This window comes from Triturus cristatus, chromosome 8 (genome assembly GCF_964204655.1).
Source record: "Triturus cristatus chromosome 8, aTriCri1.1, whole genome shotgun sequence".
Taxonomy (NCBI): Eukaryota; Metazoa; Chordata; class Amphibia; order Caudata; family Salamandridae; genus Triturus; species Triturus cristatus.
In genome coordinates this window covers 322,468,968-322,489,211 of record NC_140591.1, presented here as the reverse complement: position 1 = coordinate 322,489,211, position 20,244 = coordinate 322,468,968, and the positions used below count along the sequence as shown (strand labels likewise).

Here is a 20,244-nt window from a genome sequence, read left to right as displayed (position 1 = left end):
AAATCTATGATTGAAATATCTGCAAACATTAACCGGATCCAATGAGCACAGTTCTCCTGCTGTCTTGTATTCGATGTTTTTAATGTTTGAATTGGCCTCTCGTAGAAAATCCAGTAAATCATCCCAAGCGTACTCGGCACAGCTTAGGGTAAGGAACCATGTTGGTGTTCCTAAATTCCGTAACATGCATTTTAGTTCACCATGGCGTCGGTACCAATATTCATTTGTCCCACGCTGACAAGCCATCAGATTGATCAGTTGTGTTTCCAAATGATCATCTCGGTGCTGCACTTTCTCCATAAAATCCTTAGCAGACACATTTTGTAAATGTACTCCACTTTTTAAAATGTGATTTACTGCATAAGACAGTGCAGACAAGTCGCTTTCAAATAAAAGATGGAACAAATAAGGAATACTTTGTCGAAATCTGGGATCTTCAGCATATAGTCTTGTAGTCCGATACTCTGAAGCTGGAATCTGTTCTGGACGTTCATCGTATCGTCCTCCTTTTCCTTTAGGAAACAGCTGAGGAAAACATCGAGCTTCCAAGCTCTCCTCCCATACACTCACAGGAGTTCCTTTTGCTTTCTTCATCTGAAAGAGATCAATATTGTCTCCCATAACTTCTTTCGAATGAAGAGGATGTATGCTAAAATGTTCATAAATTTCTTCTTCCTTTGACTTGTCCACTTTTTCAATTTGTCCAGTTGGTGTTTCTGTGTCTTCTTGAAAATCTTCTTCTTCTTCTTCTTCTTCTATATAAATTGATTCATACCATTTGTTATTTTTTTTCAAATACAAATTTGCTCTTTGTACTTTCCGCACATCTACCAGCTCCTGCCAAATCTTCTTATTCTTTGTAGGTACACCATTAACCAGAATAATTAATGGTTCAGTTTCCAAAGTATCCGCATCAATAGTTTCCATATTTTTTTTCAAATCCAAGGGCAAATACACCACTCTACCTTTTAAACCTCTCAGTAAATCTGAAGGAGGTAATTTACCAGTTTTGGGCTCCATACGTACTATGGTCTGGAACGGATGAACACATTGAATGAGTATAGACTCATATGTATTTAATTCAGAAAGTTCAGCAGGAATAGCATCCAATTCTAAATTATTATGTACAGCTCTGGTCGGCATTCTATTTTCCTCTAACTTGTTGTAACAGTATTTACAAATACGCTGATCTTCACCCAATTCAAAACAATTTTCTAGAAATATATATGTGGCAAAATCCTTCCACTTATAATTATCTTCATTTTCACTCTTTCTGTAGAGATCAACATTCCTAGTTTGTTTTCTATAATGAGTTCTGCGGCAACAAATACAAGTAACATTTGGTCTTTCATTAGAGACTATTGCAAATTTTGTTATGTGATCATTAAATGTCTTACTTACAGAAGGTTCTACATTCTCTTCCACTTCTTCCTCATTTACTGTGTCCTTCTCTGCACTGTTTTGTTCAGGACCAAAGTAACAAAACTGAATTTCATCAACAACCTTCTCTACATCTGATACCGTTCCTCGGAACAGAGCCCTATTCAATTCATTTAACTTTATTGCTGGACTTTTGGCAAAATACAACCGTCTCACAAACTTTCTCATTCCAGTATGATGAACAGCCAGCATCCTAAAATGATGGAAAACACTATTGCACACTTTTCTAGATAGACAAGCCAGAGAATGACCCTGCAAACCAGTATTCTCTCTCACTCTGCATGGATCCAGACTTTGAAGCACCTTAATCTTCTGTTTTACACTTTTTTTACTATATTCTCTTAGAAACTCTCGAAATTTGTCAATAGATTCCTGACGCACAGTGCAAATACTACTACAATTCCAAGTGTACACTGGGGCTTTAGGACGTCTCCCCATTGCCTCATCTGCCATCACTTGTACCTCATCTCTTGGAACCATTATCTCCTTCTCCATTATGCAACCATTTGTTACTTCGTATGAACGACCTCTGGTGTCAACTGCATGCAGCAAACTATTACTTTGAAAATAGCTCTCTTCATTAAAAAAAGGTTCACTACTTGAACTATGCATCCAGTTTCCTAAAAACACTTTACAAAAGTTTGTTCTGTTCACTACTCTTTTCCTTTTGCTATGTGATTTCAGTACATTAACCATTTTGTCTAATGTACGCATCCTATTCAAAATTAATATGAATAGTTTCCTTTTTAATTCTAATGCCTTTGCTGCAATGGCTTCAATTTCTTTTTTTCTCTTGTAATATTTTGCCTTTTGCTTATATTTCTTCACATCCTTTATCAAATTGGACATAACTCTTCTCTGAAACATTTTTCTACGTATCTCTTTAAACGCTGTTTTTCTGTTTATGTAAATCTTTTCAGTTGCAGAAGGTATATTTGCATTAACTAAATTCTCAATTTTTTCCTGTTCTCTTCCTTTTGTAACATTCTTTCCAGTACAGACATTTTGTACATTTTTCTTTGTTTTGAATATATTTTTAAGAAATTGTTTTTTCTGCTTACCAGAAGATTTTTTCTTTTTCCCAACATGAGCATCTTCTACTAACTTTGGTCCTCCAGTTGTCTTCAAATATAGTTTTTTTTTTTAGCGTTTTTTGAACTCTGGATTTTGTAGGCATCTTAAATTTTGTTCACTGCTCTTCAGCAATACCTGAAAAAAACTAAAAAAAAAATCCTTTATTGTATTTAAATATATTACTACATTTCTTTTCACAATAGTCACAAAACGAAATTTCTTTGCCAATTTGAATGCACACAAACTGCTCTTTTTTTTGGGCAAGTGAAAATCACTTTTACAAACTGTCACATTATGAAACCACTTTTCAGATTTTTTAAAAAGCCCATGTCCAGAGTGCTACACTCCAGCAAGGGCAACCAGCCTTAGTGATGCTGAATGTATTTGCATTACAGACTGAAACCTGAAAACCCCACTCGCTTGTAAATACTCTGCATGACTATACATGGCAAGCACATGGGTGTGTGCTAAGACTCTGCTTCTTCCCCCAAAAATTCGCTCCCCCTTTCCATCTAATGCAACTGTGAAATCACCAGAGCAAGACGCAATAAATCTCTGCCTATAATTTCTCTCTGCACACAGAGTCATGTTTTCACATTAGTCCCAAAACGAAATTTCTTTGCCAATTTGAAAGCACACTTACTGCTCTTTTTTTTTTCGGGGCAAGTGAAAATCACTTTTTACAAGTGAAAATCACTTTTACAGACTGACACATTATGAAACCACTTTTTTTGATTTATTTAAATGCACATGTCCAAACTGTTTTTTCAGACCACCACCATGTGTATTCTCGGTGACTGCCTACACTCCAGCAAGGGCAACCAGCCTTAGTGATGCTGAATGTATTTGCATTACAGACTGAAACCTGAAAACCCCACTCGCTTGTAAATACTGTGCATGACTATACATGGCAAGCACATGGGTGTGTGCTAAGACTCTGCTTCTTCCCCCAAAAATTCGCTCCCCCTTTCCATCTAATGTAACTGTGAAATCACCAGAGCAATACGCAATAAATCTTTGCCTATAATTCCTCTCTGCACACAGAGTCATGTTTTCACATTAGTCCCAAACCTAAATTTCTTTGCCAATTTGAAAGTACACTTACTGCTCTTTTTTTTTTCGGGGCAAGTGAAACTCACTTTTTACAAGTGAAAATCACTTTTACAGACTGACACATTATGAAACCACTTTTTTTGATTTATTTAAATGCACATGTCCAAACTGTTTTTTCAGACCACCACCATGTGTATTCTCGGTGACTGCCTACACTCCAGCAAGGGCAACCAGCCTTAGTGATGCTGAATGTATTTGCATTACAGACTGAAACCTGAAAACCCCACTCGCTTGTAAATACTGTGCATGACTATACATGGCAAGCACATGGGTGTGTGCTAAGACTCTGCTTCTTCCAAAATTCGCTCCCCCTTTCCATCTAATCCAACTGTGAAATCACCAGAGCAAGACGCAATAAATCTCTGCCTATAATTCCTCTCTGCACACAGAGTCATGTTTTCACATTAGTCCCAAAACGAAATTTCTTTGCCAATTTGAAAGCACACTTACTGCTCTTTTTTTTTCGGCGCAAGTGAAAATCACTTTTACAGACTGACACATTATGAAACCACTTTTTTTGATTTATTTAAATGCACATGTCCAAACTGTTTTTTCAGACCACCACCATGTGTATTCTCGGTGACTGCCTACACTCCAGCAAGGGCAACCAGCCTTAGTGATGCTGAATGTATTTGCATTACAGACTGAAACCTGAAAACCCCACTCGCTTGTAAATACTGTGCATGACTATACATGGCAAGCACATGGGTGTGTGCTAAGACTCTGCTTCTTCCCCCAAAAATTCGCTCCCCCTTTCCATCTAATGTAACTGTGAAATCACCAGAGCAATACGCAATAAATCTTTGCCTATAATTCCTCTCTGCACACAGAGTCATGTTTTCACATTAGTCCCAAACCTAAATTTCTTTGCCAATTTGAAAGTACACTTACTGCTCTTTTTTTTTTCGGGGCAAGTGAAACTCACTTTTTACAAGTGAAAATCACTTTTACAGACTGACACATTATGAAACCACTTTTTTTGATTTATTTAAATGCACATGTCCAAACTGTTTTTTCAGACCACCACCATGTGTATTCTCGGTGACTGCCTACACTCCAGCAAGGGCAACCAGCCTTAGTGATGCTGAATGTATTTGCATTACAGACTGAAACCTGAAAACCCCACTCGCTTGTAAATACTGTGCATGACTATACATGGCAAGCACATGGGTGTGTGCTAAGACTCTGCTTCTTCCAAAATTCGCTCCCCCTTTCCATCTAATCCAACTGTGAAATCACCAGAGCAAGACGCAATAAATCTCTGCCTATAATTCCTCTCTGCACACAGAGTCATGTTTTCACATTAGTCCCAAAACGAAATTTCTTTGCCAATTTGAAAGCACACTTACTGCTCTTTTTTTTTCGGCGCAAGTGAAAATCACTTTTACAGACTGACACATTATGAAACCACTTTTTTTGATTTATTTAAATGCACATGTCCAAACTGTTTTTTCAGACCACCACCATGTGTATTCTCGGTGACTGCCTACACTCCAGCAAGGGCAACCAGCCTTAGTGATGCTGAATGTATTTGCATTACAGACTGAAACCTGAAAACCCCACTCGCTTGTAAATACTGTGCATGACTATACATGGCAAGCACATGGGTGTGTGCTAAGACTCTGCTTCTTCCCCCAAAAATTCGCTCCCCCTTTCCATCTAATGTAACTGTGAAATCACCAGAGCAATACGCAATAAATCTTTGCCTATAATTCCTCTCTGCACACAGAGTCATGTTTTCACATTAGTCCCAAAACTAAATTTCTTTGCCAATTTGAAAGTACACTTACTGCTCTTTTTTTTTTCGGGGCAAGTGAAACTCACTTTTTACAAGTGAAAATCACTTTTACAGACTGACACATTATGAAACCACTTTTTTTGATTTATTTAAATGCACATGTCCAAACTGTTTTTTCAGACCACCACCATGTGTATTCTCGGTGACTGCCTACACTCCAGCAAGGGCAACCAGCCTTAGTGATGCTGAATGTATTTGCATTACAGACTGAAACCTGAAAACCCCACTCGCTTGTAAATACTGTGCATGACTATACATGGCAAGCACATGGGTGTGTGCTAAGACTCTGCTTCTTCCAAAATTCGCTCCCCCTTTCCATCTAATCCAACTGTGAAATCACCAGAGCAAGACGCAATAAATCTCTGCCTATAATTCCTCTCTGCACACAGAGTCATGTTTTCACATTAGTCCCAAAACGAAATTTCTTTGCCAATTTGAAAGCACACTTACTGCTCTTTTTTTTTCGGCGCAAGTGAAAATCACTTTTACAGACTGACACATTATGAAACCACTTTTTTTGATTTATTTAAATGCACATGTCCAAACTGTTTTTTCAGACCACCACCATGTGTATTCTCGGTGACTGCCTACACTCCAGCAAGGGCAACCAGCCTTAGTGATGCTGAATGTATTTGCATTACAGACTGAAACCTGAAAACCCCACTCGCTTGTAAATACTGTGCATGACTATACATGGCAAGCACATGGGTGTGTGCTAAGACTCTGCTTCTTCCCCCCAAAATTCGCTCCCCCTTTCCATCTAATGTAACTGTGAAATCACCAGAGCAAGACGCAATAAATCTCTGCCTATAATTCCTCTCTGCACACAGAGTCATGTTTTCACATTAGTCCCAAAACGAAATTTCTTTGCCAATTTGAAAGCACACTTACTGCTCTTTTTTTTTTCGGCGCAAGTGAAAATCACTTTTACAGACTGACACATTATGAAACCACTTTTTTTGATTTATTTAAATGCACATGTCCAAACTGTTTTTTCAGACCACCACCATGTGTATTCTCGGTGACTGCCTACACTCCAGCAAGGGCAACCAGCCTTAGTGATGCTGAATGTATTTGCATTACAGACTGAAACCTGAAAACCCCACTCGCTTGTAAATACTGTGCATGACTATACATGGCAAGCACATGGGTGTGTGCTAAGACTCTGCTTCTTCCCCCAAAAATTCGCTCCCCCTTTTCATCTAATGCAACTGTGAAATCACCAGAGCAAGACGCAATAAATCTCTGCCTATAATTCCTCTCTGCACACAGAGTCATGTTTTCACATTAGTCCCAAAACGAAATTTCTTTGCCAATTTGAAAGCACACTTACTGCTCTTTTTTTTTTTTCGGCGCAAGTGAAAATCACTTTTACAGACTGACACATTATGAAACCACTTTTTTTGATTTATTTAAATGCACATGTCCAAACTGTTTTTTCAGACCACCACCATGTGTATTCTCGGTGACTGCCTACACTCCAGCAAGGGCAACCAGCCTTAGTGATGCTGAATGTATTTGCATTACAGACTGAAACCTGAAAACCCCACTCCCTTGTAAATACTGTGCATGACTATACATGGCAAGCACATGGGTGTGTGCTAAGACTCTGCTTCTTCCCCCAAAAATTCGCTCCCCCTTTCCATCTAATGTAACTGTGAAATCACCAGAGCAATACGCAATAAATCTCTGCCTATAATTCCTCTCTGCACACAGAGTCATGTTTTCACATTAGTCCCAAAACTAAATTTCTTTGCCAATTTGAAAGTACACTTACTGCTCTTTTTTTTTTCGGGGCAAGTGAAACTCACTTTTTACAAGTGAAAATCACTTTTACAGACTGACACATTATGAAACCACTTTTTTTGATTTATTTAAATGCACATGTCCAAACTGTTTTTTCAGACCACCACCATGTGTATTCTCGGTGACTGCCTACACTCCAGCAAGGGCAACCAGCCTTAGTGATGCTGAATGTATTTGCATTACAGACTGAAACCTGAAAACCCCACTCGCTTGTAAATACTGTGCATGACTATACATGGCAAGCACATGGGTGTGTGCTAAGACTCTGCTTCTTCCCCCAAAAATTCGCTCCCCCTTTCCATCTAATGCAACTGTGAAATCACCAGAGCAAGTCGCAATAAATCTCTGCCTATAATTCCTCTCTGCACACAGAGTCATGTTTTCACATTAGTCCCAAAACGAAATTTCTTTGCCAATTTGAAAGCACACTTACTGCTCTTTTTTTTTCGGCGCAAGTGAAAATCACTTTTACAGACTGACACATTATGAAACCACTTTTTTTGATTTATTTAAATGCACATGTCCAAACTGTTTTTTCAGACCACCACCATGTGTATTCTCGGTGACTGCCTACACTCCAGCAAGGGCAACCAGCCTTAGTGATGCTGAATGTATTTGCATTACAGACTGAAACCTGAAAACCCCACTCGCTTGTAAATACTGTGCATGACTATACATGGCAAGCACATGGGTGTGTGCTAAGACTCTGCTTCTTCCCCCAAAAATTCGCTCCCCCTTTCCATCTAATGTAACTGTGAAATCACCAGAGCAATACGCAATAAATCTCTGCCTGTAATTCCTCTCTGCACACAGAGTCATGTTTTCACATTAGTCCCAAAACGAAATTTCTTTGCCAATTTGAAAGCACACTTACTGCTCTTTTTTTTTTCGGGGCAAGTGAAAATCACTTTTTACAAGTGAAAATCACTTTTACAGACTGACACATTATGAAACCACTTTTTTTGATTTATTTAAATGCACATGTCCAAACTGTTTTTTCAGACCACCACCATGTGTATTCTCGGTGACTGCCTACACTCCAGCAAGGGCAACCAGCCTTAGTGATGCTGAATGTATTTGCATTACAGACTGAAACCTGAAAACCCCACTCGCTTGTAAATACTGTGCATGACTATACATGGCAAGCACATGGGTGTGTGCTAAGACTCTGCTTCTTCCCCCAAAAATTCGCTCCCCCTTTCCATCTAATGTAACTGTGAAATCACCAGAGCAATACGCAATAAATCTCTGCCTGTAATTCCTATTTCCACACAGAGTCATGTTTTCACATTAGTCCCAAAACGAAATTTCTTTGCCAATTTGAAAGCACACTTACTGCTCTTTTTTTTTTCGGCGCAAGTGAAAATCACTTTTACAGACTGACACATTATGAAACCACTTTTTTTGATTTATTTAAATGCACATGTCCAAACTGTTTTTTCAGACCACCACCATGTGTATTCTCGGTGACTGCCTACACTCCAGCAAGGGCAACCAGCCTTAGTGATGCTGAATGTATTTGCATTACAGACTGAAACCTGAAAACCCCACTCGCTTGTAAATACTGTGCATGACTATACATGGCAAGCACATGGGTGTGTGCTAAGACTCTGCTTCTTCCCCCAAAAATTCGCTCCCCCTTTCCATCTAATGCAACTGTGAAATCACCAGAGCAAGTCGCAATAAATCTCTGCCTATAATTCCTCTCTGCACACAGAGTCATGTTTTCACATTAGTCCCAAAACGAAATTTCTTTGCCAATTTGAAAGCACACTTACTGCTCTTTTTTTTTCGGCGCAAGTGAAAATCACTTTTACAGACTGACACATTATGAAACCACTTTTTTTGATTTATTTAAATGCACATGTCCAAACTGTTTTTTCAGACCACCACCATGTGTATTCTCGGTGACTGCCTACACTCCAGCAAGGGCAACCAGCCTTAGTGATGCTGAATGTATTTGCATTACAGACTGAAACCTGAAAACCCCACTCGCTTGTAAATACTGTGCATGACTATACATGGCAAGCACATGGGTGTGTGCTAAGACTCTGCTTCTTCCCCCAAAAATTCGCTCCCCCTTTCCATCTAATGTAACTGTGAAATCACCAGAGCAATACGCAATAAATCTCTGCCTGTAATTCCTCTCTGCACACAGAGTCATGTTTTCACATTAGTCCCAAAACGAAATTTCTTTGCCAATTTGAAAGCACACTTACTGCTCTTTTTTTTTTCGGGGCAAGTGAAAATCACTTTTTACAAGTGAAAATCACTTTTACAGACTGACACATTATGAAACCACTTTTTTTCATTTTTTTAAATGCACATGTCCAAACTGTTTTTTCAGACCACCACCATGTGTATTCTCGGTGACTGCCTACACTCCAGCAAGGGCAACCAGCCTTAGTGATGCTGAATGTATTTGCATTACAGACTGAAACCTGAAAACCCCACTCGCTTGTAAATACTGTGCATGACTATACATGGCAAGCACATGGGTGTGTGCTAAGACTCTGCTTCTTCCCCCAAAAATTCGCTCCCCCTTTCCATCTAATGTAACTGTGAAATCACCAGAGCAATACGCAATAAATCTCTGCCTGTAATTCCTATTTCCACACAGAGTCATGTTTTCACATTAGTCCCAAAACGAAATTTCTTTGCCAATTTGAAAGCACACTTACTGCTCTTTTTTTTTTCGGGGCAAGTGAAAATCACTTTTACAGACTGACACATTATGAAACCACCATGTGTAACTACAACAAAAACAATTTCCATTTCTATTATTCATTTCTTAAGTTACCACATACATCCCCTCTCAAACTGTAAACTCACCTTTAAAATTAGTTAGTTGTGAAAGAAATGTGACACTCAAACAGCAGATTATCAGAGCCAGGATCTCTGTTGTGTTCACCTCTCTCCTCTCAGCAGAACCAGATAATGGCAAACTTTCCCTCTATTTTTCCACACATATACTTGTAAGTTTCAAATCTCAGTGCTTCCCCCTTTTTTTCAAATGTAATCACACATTTCTATTGGTTGAAAACCAACCCTTTTCCAAAAGTACCCTTCCCCCAACTTGACTTCTGCCTAGTACCCTTCCCCCAACTTGACTTCTGCCTGCTACCATAGCAACAGCTCATGGAACACTGCTGTGTTGAGTTAGGTCAGAAGTTCGCCAAACAATGTTTCAATTCCACAGAGCAAGAGTGCTTGACTTTTCAAACCTAACAGCAAATCCATAGTACTGTTCTTTGGTTACACATTTTTTTTTACCAATACAAAACATGCTTCTATTAATTTACACATACAGCCTAGTTTTTATTCTAGAATGGTATAAAACAGCCAATCAGTTCTTTTTGTTTTGAAAAAAATATGTATGCCTCCATTTCCAAACTGTCTTTCTTTTCATATTGCCATTCTACTGAAAGACACCTCCTGAGTGCATCCAGTTCTCCTTTGAAGATGTTCACAGTGTGGATTGTAGGGCACAGCTATGTCTTCTGGAGTGAAAAGTTTGCAGAGAAAACAGGTATGGTGAGAGACCTTGCTTTGCCAAATGTAGACATTAAATGGATTGGTCAGAGAGGGTTAAAGTGGCACCAATTGATGCCATTGGTGAAATCCTTCATTCAAATCCAACACCCTGACCTCATAATAGTGCACTGTGGTGGCAATGACCTAGGCACTTTGACTGGGGTAGGTCTGGAAATGCTTATGAAGGACACCTTTGCACAACTGTTTACACTTTTCCCTAAAACTGCCTTTGTGTTTTCCAACATATGCCAAAGGCAAAAATGGAACTGGTCCAATCATTTCTGTCCACAGATTGACAAAGCAAGAAAGCACGTCAACAAATCTGTTTCTGCTTTCCTCCGTGACTATGGTATGGGTGCCATTTACCACAACAACTTGCGTTATGACATGCAAGACATTTATAGAGGAGATGGTGTGCACTTCAATGATGAAGGGAACAGAGTCTTCCTCTTGAACCTTAGACTCTGCATCGGTACTTACTTGTAGGTACCACTAAAAAAATGACTTCATAAACACAACAGCTCTTTTTAGAGCTCCCTAATATCTAAACTCTTAAATCTGCTTTTCATTTATTTATTTTTATTTTTTTTTACCGTACGCTTACCGTAAGCTTACCGTACGCGTACCCCGTGATTTTTTTTAAAATCAATAAATGTTTTTTTTGTACTTTTCTGTCCTTCTTTGACCCCCTTACAAATGTTAGGGGGTCTGTAACTCTCCTCATTGCCCCCTTTCCTTGTTTTCACTCTTTTTTTTCAGAGTGAAATACACAAAATGGCGGCCGCCGCTTCCTGGTTTCGACCGATTCGAATGTTTACTAAGATCTAAGAGCCAATCAGAATCGCGCTCGCGCACGCCACCGTACGCTTACCGTAAGCGTACGGTAAGCGTACCGTAAGCGGGCTCAGATATATATATTGATTTAAAGGCTATTTTCTCAGAATCTACTGAACAGATTTACACCAAACCTACAAAAGGCACTTCCTTGACCTAGGGACTACCTCTCTGCCAAATTTTGAGTAATTCTGTTCAGCCGTTCGGGCTGTAGCTCGTTCTAAAGGTCCTATGGAAAAATGCATGGGAAAAACGCGTTTTGGGACCCCCCTTTTATCTCAGCCCCCGCTTGACGGATCCCCCCGAGACTTTCAGGGTAGGAGCGGAGCGTAGCGCCCCACCTATTTTGAGAAATTCGCGAGGATTCGTCAACCGGCGCCAAAGTTATTCAAAATAGAATGTTGAGGTTTTCCTATGGAAACGTGGTCCTAACTATAACTACCTACTGGCGACCGCCAGTAGGTAATATAGGTGTGTATATATATATATATAGGTGTATATATATATAGGTGTATACATATATATATATATATATGTATGTATGTGTATAATGTGTGTTTATATGTGTATGTATATGTATATGTGTATATGTGTGTGTATGTGTGTGTATATATGTGTGTGTATGTATATATATGTATGTGTATTCCATACGTAATGATTAACTCTGTTTTTGCGTCGTACGTTTCTAGCATTCTGGAATATGTTGACCTGAATTCCACTTGTGCAATGTAATACAATGCGAATTATTTATTTGTTAGCAGTGTAAATAAAATGTTTTGTTGTACTTCCTGTACAGCCAGCTACCTTCCACCAGCGAGTCGTGTGACTTTGATGACCCAACGCTCTTGCAAAATATTGAAAGTGAACATGTAAGTATTTCTTGGCTTCTGTTCCTGCTCTTCTAAAAACTGATACAATGACTGGAACCTGTCAATATGTTTATTGACTGAGTAGCATCAATAGGCCACTGCTAATTGTGGGGTAGTGCTCCTGAGTAAATGTTAAAGTATGGCTCTGCTTTAACCTAATAATTCAACCAGACCTTTTTATGTCTATAGAGTTGCTCCATTAACCGACAATATAAACGTCTATTTAGGTTTACAGTATCGAATAATTGCCTGAAATAATGTTTTCTTATACAGTATATTGTAATATCAAGAGTAAGTTACTATACGTTGAGGTATTATGATACTTGGAAGCCTGCAATAGCTGAAAGCAATCCTGCTAGAATTTGTATATTAGAGACCAAGTGTGACATCACTGCTCATCTGTAATTAAATAATTATATCACTACATCATTCTATTAAGTACCAGAGCCAGCAGACAAATTGAAAGTCAGATTACTGAGCAGAATTGCACATCCTGCTTTTAGTACTCTTTTTCCTTTTTTTTTTTTCCTGGAAATTTACTTGCATTAATCTGTGATGAAGCATTTGTAACAATGTGTTAATTTATGTATGACAGTTCGCTACAACACAGCAAGAAACTGTCTGGAGGGTACCACACTTCCTAAGTCACAAATGAGAGAATGCCTTTGCCCTGGCACCCACTCTGTATCACAGACAACAGCACAGGGATAAATGAACCATTAGGAAGTTCCACCTAATAACCAGTTCACCACCCAGGAGTGCCAAAAAAAAAAACGCAGCATTGCCATATGGGTAGGTACAGCCCCGTACACTACCTGCCTTCAGAGGAATTCCTCTGAATGATGTGCTGCCAGTCATTCTACATTGTAAGCCTCTCCCCTAAAAAATAGGGGAGGGGATGTGGCCTAACGGCTAGGGACGCTCAACATCCTGTGATTTTGGGTAAATCACTTAATCTCACCAAGTCTAACAAAAGAATAAAAAATGAATGTGTCCGTCTGTAGTGCTCATGTAAACATCTCTGATACCTTCGGGTCTAGTTCGCGCTATATAAAACTCCCAAAAAAACAGACCAGTGGTTTCCAATGGTCCTCCTTTCAGTGCAGACTGGCAATGCTATCACTGCTGTCTCTGCATCACACCCGGCTGCCCTGTCAGTGCCCACCTCTGAGACCTGGAAGGAGAATTATCCAAAATACCTTTCTGAGTTGGTCATTGTAGAACACCCACTCTAGTGCTCTTTTCACTGCTTCGTCACTTGCCTGGCTTGTCATCACCTACCCCTATGGACAAAGCAATAACCGCTACCAACTACCTTACCGAAGTAGGTTAGGTACCTGCATATTTACCGCATCTTGTATCCAGCTCTGATAAGGGCATGTGAGTTTTAGGCATGGTCTCTGATTGCCTAATGAATGGTCTGTGACAGATGGAGAAAGCCAGGTGGGCTTTGTTGGAAGCCTGCCACCACCACTCTGGCAGCAGAGACTGTGCATATTAAGGCATACAAAGGGGTACAGCTTTAACTCTGTCTCAAGAAAGATACATTTGACAAGTGGTATCAAATCTGAGGGGCAACTGAGTCGCCACTTTACTTGACACCTACTCCTGACCAACCTACCAGCTCCTGTGTTTCACCCAAAGAAGAGGAGTCAGATACAATCCCTGGACCCTAAAGATCCCTCTAACTACCGCCCCATTTCCAGACTTCCTCTACCAGCCAAAATGCTTGAAAGAGCTATGAATAGGCAACTCAGCGATTTTCTTCAGCTGAATGACTCTCTGGATCACTCACAATTTGGTTTTAGACCATATCACAGTACTGAGTTGGCGCTTATTAAATCGACAGAAGAGATCAGAGAAACTATGGACAAAGGAGGAAGTGCTATGCTTGTCCTTTTAGATTTATCCGTGGCTTTTGATACCGTGCATCATAAAATTTTGCTAAATCGGTTGTCAGAGATCGGGGTAACAGGACAAGCTTGGAAGCTCCTTGAGTCCTTCCTTAAAGACAGACTTCAAACAGTTGATTTAAATGACACTACATCCGAAGCCTTCTCTTTGCCCTGCGGGGTGCTGCAGGGCTCCTCTCTTAGCCCCACGCTTTTTAATATTTATGTAGCCCCTTTGGCTGGTATCATAAGGTCATTTGGTTTCCAGCTTACCTCCTACGCCGACGACACGCAAATTATGCTGTCGGTCAGGGATGGAGCTGAGAACGAAACAGGCAATCGCTTTTCGAACTGCATGTTAGCCATTTCCAGGTGGATGTCAGCTAAATGTCTTAAGCTGAACTCTGCCAAAACTGAAGTGGTGAAGTTTGGAAACAACCCTCGGATGTGGACTCCTGATTGGTGGCCTGACTCACTAGGGCCTTGCCCCACTCCCTGCAGGAAGGCTAAAAACCTGGGAGTGGTGGTCGACGAAAAACTTAGCATGGGGGACCAGGTGAGTAGGGTCACTTCTGGCTGTTCCATGGTACTTAGAATGATCAGGAAAATCAGGTCCTATCTGACGGAGGGATGTCTCCGCACTATAGTGACTGCACTTATACTATCTCGTCTCGACTATTGCAACAGCCTTTACATTAACATGCAGTCACAACATCAAAACAGGCTGCAGGTCATCCAAAATGCTGCTGCCAGACTCCTGACTCGGACTCCTAGATGGGTATCAGTCAAAGATGAGCTGAAGAGACTGCACTGGCTTCCTGTTCACCTGAGAGCCAGATTCAAGGCTTCGTGTATTGTGTTCAGAGCCTTGAACGGGACAGCTCCCGAATTTCTCAAAAAGAAGTTTTCTTGGTACACTCCATGCAGAATGCTTAGATCTTCTGGAGCCAAGCTGGTGAAAATACCTTGTATAAAAAAGTTAAACTGTGGAGCAAGGAGTTTTACTTATGGGGCTGCCAGAGTATGGACTCAACTTCCGCTCATGCTGAAAAATGCATCAGATCTCATTTCCTTTAGGAAGAATCTCAAAACTTGGTTTTTTTCTCAGTTCTAATCATCCACTACTCCACAGGCTATCAGTGCTTAGCGCCAGGACACCGAAAGGTAATCGTGCGCTCTATAAATTTTAATAACATAACAGAACATAGCATAACAGATACTGCCTTGTATCCTTTTAAGCTGAGAAACTTGCCGGAATTGCTTTGAAGAATCTCAAATCCAGCTTTTTTACACACTGGCATGTGGCCTGCAGTCCAGAGAGTGAGGTGTCTGCCTGAGACCAGTGTGGCGTTGCTGCTTCCCAACACCACTCCAAGAAATAGTGCACCTTAATTGGGTGTATTCCTGCTACCTTTCTCTGTTATCCTGAGAGAAAAGACCGTGTGTTGCGGATCTGTGTAGTCCACCTTAAAAATAAAGAGCTTCCTACTCGGGCCCTGTCACCTCCCCAGCTAGGGTCTGCCACAGTTGCATCATTCTCCAACCTTTTTAAAGGCTGCATGAGTGAGAGGCCTTATTGTGTCCTCCAAAGCTCCCACAACCCATGCCATGTCTCTAAGCACAGAGAATGTAACTTGACATCATATTATTGCAGTCATGTAGCCTGAAGAAAATTAGATGGTTTTAATTTATTTTCTGTGAGGAGTGAATACCACGCCTGTACTGGACAGCTGGATGGAGGACATGTGCTGGTGCATGCTACAAATCTTTGAGGATAGGATATGTTCGAAAAGGAGGTAAAAAGTATGGCACAACAGAGTGATTGTGTTAGAGCAAATGGGTGGTACCCCAAAACACTGGCGTAATGAAACTTGAGATCGCCCGCTGCAAAGTACATGGAGGGGCTCCCCTCTGTACTCACTCTGTAGCTCTCAGGCCTGGGTACTGTGCTAAGGAGACCCCCTGAAGGTCTGGTCCCTCCCTCACTGCTGGGGCCTTTGTTACGCCTCTGCCCCAAAATCAAGACTCTCCACAATGTACTTTAATCAGATCTCCCACATTTCACTGAATCAGAAATAGTGTTGAACCTCCATTTCATGATGCAATGTGCCCCTGCATTAAGAAGCCTCCCAAAGCATCAACATCAAATGAATTCAATTTCATCCAATTATTTCAATTTAAGAATAATTTGGGCCACCCAGTAACTGAGCTGTAGGCCAATGAAAAGTTAGAGTTTTATTACAAAATTAAAAAATAAACAGCACAGAATAAATCCCATCAAGGCTCTCAAATTCAGAGTTATACAGAGTATAAAAAGAAATCTAAACATTTTATAAGCCTCAAAGGTCAGAAAAATCAGAAAAGAATCCAACAGCATGGGTGGCAGAATAGGACTGTCTTCTGGCTCACACCTAAAATCGAGGGTTTTATACTAAATTCTTGCATAGAAAGTAAGAACGTTTTCTGAATCCTGTGGCGTGAGTGAATGTATCATTTGTCCAGCAAATCAGAGCACATGAAAAATAAATGTCACATCACCTTAACCTAAGCACTAATCCACTACATGAATACTTATTCAGCACCCCCCATGGTAATGTCATCCGCAGATGTTCAAACAAAAAAATTACTTTTACAAAGTCACGCTATTTAAATGAATAGGTCTCAGTGAAGAAATTGAAGAAATGGCAAAAATGCAACATATCAGTAACATCCGAGGTAGAGAAAGATCACCATGAGAAGAACAATAACAATGAAAATACCCTAATATATTTCAACTTGACTCTGTTCAATGGAACTTGTGGGAAGAGAATAGATGTGGGGGTGCACAGAGTGACTTCCATTTTAGTTATAATGGTATTTTGCATAGATATGTAGCCTATTTAACATATACTCAGAAAACTTACTTCTACTCATCACAAAAAACGCTAATCATATTAAATCAGACTGTACATGTGGAATTGTGTGTATAAATGCATAGTTCACATTGTTAATGATGAACAAAAATATAGATTCATACATTTCTTGCACAATAGGATGATCTATATTGTAAAATGAAATCCTGTAGCTTCCTAGGTCTCTTTAATTAAGTTGGTGGTATGGAATAGTGGATACTGACTGCATCATTACAATGTTCAAAGAGCTATAAGAACTGACACTTTTCTCTGGGAAGAGTTAAAATATGATCATGTGGTGACTATAGTGTTAGGTCTAATGAAAACCTTACTAAAATATTTTTTAAATATCAAAATACCCTGGGCATCCAGCCCGGGTCTTTGGGTTAAGGGTGACCTAATAAAAGGCGTCTTTTCTGTTTGGCTCTTCTAGGGCTTGGAAAGGGCATAGTACTAGAACACTATCCTATCCTATTTCACTCCCTTATTTCTTATGTTGACTCTCCACTTTTTTCCTCTTCTCTTGTATCTTAACACAAATGTATCCCTTACACCCACTAGCTTTGTTTTTTCTTAATACAACCCTCTCTTATGGGTTGGACTAATACCACTCCGGGGTGGATGTCTCATCCCATTTTTAAAAATGGCAGAATATATAGTACCTGTTCCTATGTTATACGGCTGGCATTCCTGTGTGAACTTCCCAGAATTGTGCTATGTCTTTGTAGAATGGATGCCCTTCTGCCGCTCCTGGGTGGACTCCATATAGTATTCCCTGGCCACCTAAGCGTGTCTTCAGAGGTCGCTTGTCTGTCTCTCAAGGGAGGGCTCCATATAGTATAGTCTGGTTGATTATCAGTGTCTCCAGGGGTTGGGCTTCTGTCATTCTGGTGTAAACCAAGAGTGGGCCTTCTGTCACTACTTAGCAGACCCACATAATCTATCATTTATGGGCCCGATTGATACTCATCAATTGTGGCTTCTAATTTATGACACCCTAAAATGGTATCTATCCACTTGCATGATTGCATTTATTATCAGACTCTTAAAACGCAATGATTTATGCCGCTGTGAGAAATTGTGTTGTTAATCCTGCAAAAGTCACCATATTAACCTGTGCTTAACCCTCTAGTAGCTTGGCACAATAGCAGTCAGGCTTAATTTAGAGGCAATGTGTGAAGTATTTATGCAGCGCACAAACAGTAACAAAGTGATAGTACGACACAAGAAAAATCCAATTTTGAAAAATAGAGTACATTTTTACAAATTATTTGCCACCAAAACAACAAAAACTCAATCTGTAGAATCGGAGTTATGAATTTTTAAAGTTCAAGGTCCAAACTAGCGCCTAAAAGATAAAAGCGTCAACAGCAGCCATACAGTAGCGTGATAAGAGGTCAAAGTAAAAAATATGGCCAACCCCACTAGAGCGCGAGTCAGATTCAAGAATTGAGCCCAGTCGGTGCTTAAATTTGGAATTAGAAAGAAAGTGTTCTGAGAAGGTAAAGTTCAGAGGGGGAGGCTGCAGGCAATGTCGAAGAGGTGTCATCGCCTGGGAGCCCCCGGACTAAGCCACAGTGAAGATTTCTACGTTTGGACTTCCAGGAGGTTGGATATTGCTTTGAGGAAGGACCGCTGACCAGGATTTGCTGCTGCAGAGAAGAACGTAGTGGGAGCGGTCGCAAATTCAGACCAACAGTAGATGCACCTTGGACAGATAGATGAGCAGGTTGGTCCTGGTCTTTTCTCGATTCTCATAGCAGTTTTTAGCCCAAAAATGTTTAAGTCTCAAGTTTGTATGTTTTCTATATGGACCCCTTTAACATCAACACCAAAGGTCCAGGACTAGAAGGGTAACACATGGGGGGTCAGGCCTCACTCAGGCTGGGTCCATGTGTGGGATCAAGATGGTTGGAGCCTTTTCTATCCCTGAGGCTCTGATCAGGAGGCCGGTAAACTAGCCCTTGGAGTCACTCTGGTGTACTGGGTTCAAGTGATGAAACAGGACTCAAGCAGCAAGAAAGGCCTCTGAGGGTTCAGGGCTGGCTCCAGGCAGCAAAGCAGTCCTTCCAGGTGCAGCAAAGCAGTCTTGTGAAGTTCACAGCAGGCGACAGCAGCAGGAAGTCCCCCAAGAGTCCTCCTGCAGGTCCAGAAAGTGAACTCAAGCATGGGCCTGAGGATCCTATTTTTATACCTGGTTCATTCTTTGAAGTAGGAGATGTTTCCAGAGAATTTTCTTTAAAATACTTGAAACTTCCTGTTTCCTCTGCCCTGGTTCCAAGTTGGCTGCATGAACAACGTAGGAGCGACAAGTCCTTTGCAGAAATGTAGAGTATACAGTCTGCTCTCATGCAAGTGGGGCTATGCCCAGCTCCGCACCTCCCCAACCCTGCCAGTTGATGGCCCATACGGAGATACCTAATTCCTCTATTGTCTTGGAGTAATAAACAAAATCCAACTGTCAAATACACCCAGTCATGTGACCTAGGGCAGGCTGCAGGCACCAAATAATAAGGGCAGGAAAATGGCAACCTTCTAAAAGTGGTATTTTCTAAATTGTATTTTAAAATCCAACTTTACCTATTTTTAATAACAATTTCTTAGACACCTAACATGAAATGTTTACCAGTTCCCTGTCAAAGTTAGCCATTATTAAATGTAATAAGACAATCCAATGTTATCCTATGGGAGAGGTAGGCCTTACAGTAGTGAAAATCTTTTTTAGGGGTGACGTATATGCTATAAAAGGGAGCATAAGGGTGGCAAGGGGGTTATTTGGCAAGACGAACTGGCTTTTTAAAGCTGAATTTATGCTGCAATGGCAGGCTTGGGACATGTTTTAAGGGGCTACTTAAATGGGTGCCACAAGAAGTGCTGCAGGTCCACTAGTAGCATTTAATTTACAGGCCCTGGGTATATGATATTCCACCAAGTAGATTAAAAATGCCAATCTGGTGAAAGCCAATGTTACCATGTTTTAGGGAGTGAGAAAA

General features: G+C 40.4%; 1 protein-coding gene across 3 annotated transcripts in view; it reads left to right on the top strand.

Moving 5' to 3' along the window:
* Positions 1-20,244, top strand: part of ATP8A2 (ATPase phospholipid transporting 8A2) — a 2,139,258-nt gene that overhangs the window by 788,884 nt on the left and 1,330,130 nt on the right. For all 3 annotated transcript variants that reach the window (XR_014967690.1, XM_085621612.1, XM_085621613.1), the window contains exon 16: positions 12,396-12,468. Coding sequence is in view for 2 of the 3 variants with exons in the window: in XM_085621612.1 (XP_085477738.1) it covers positions 12,396-12,468 (73 nt within the window). In the remaining variant the exon portion in view is untranslated. The remainder of the gene's footprint in view (positions 1-12,395; positions 12,469-20,244) is intronic.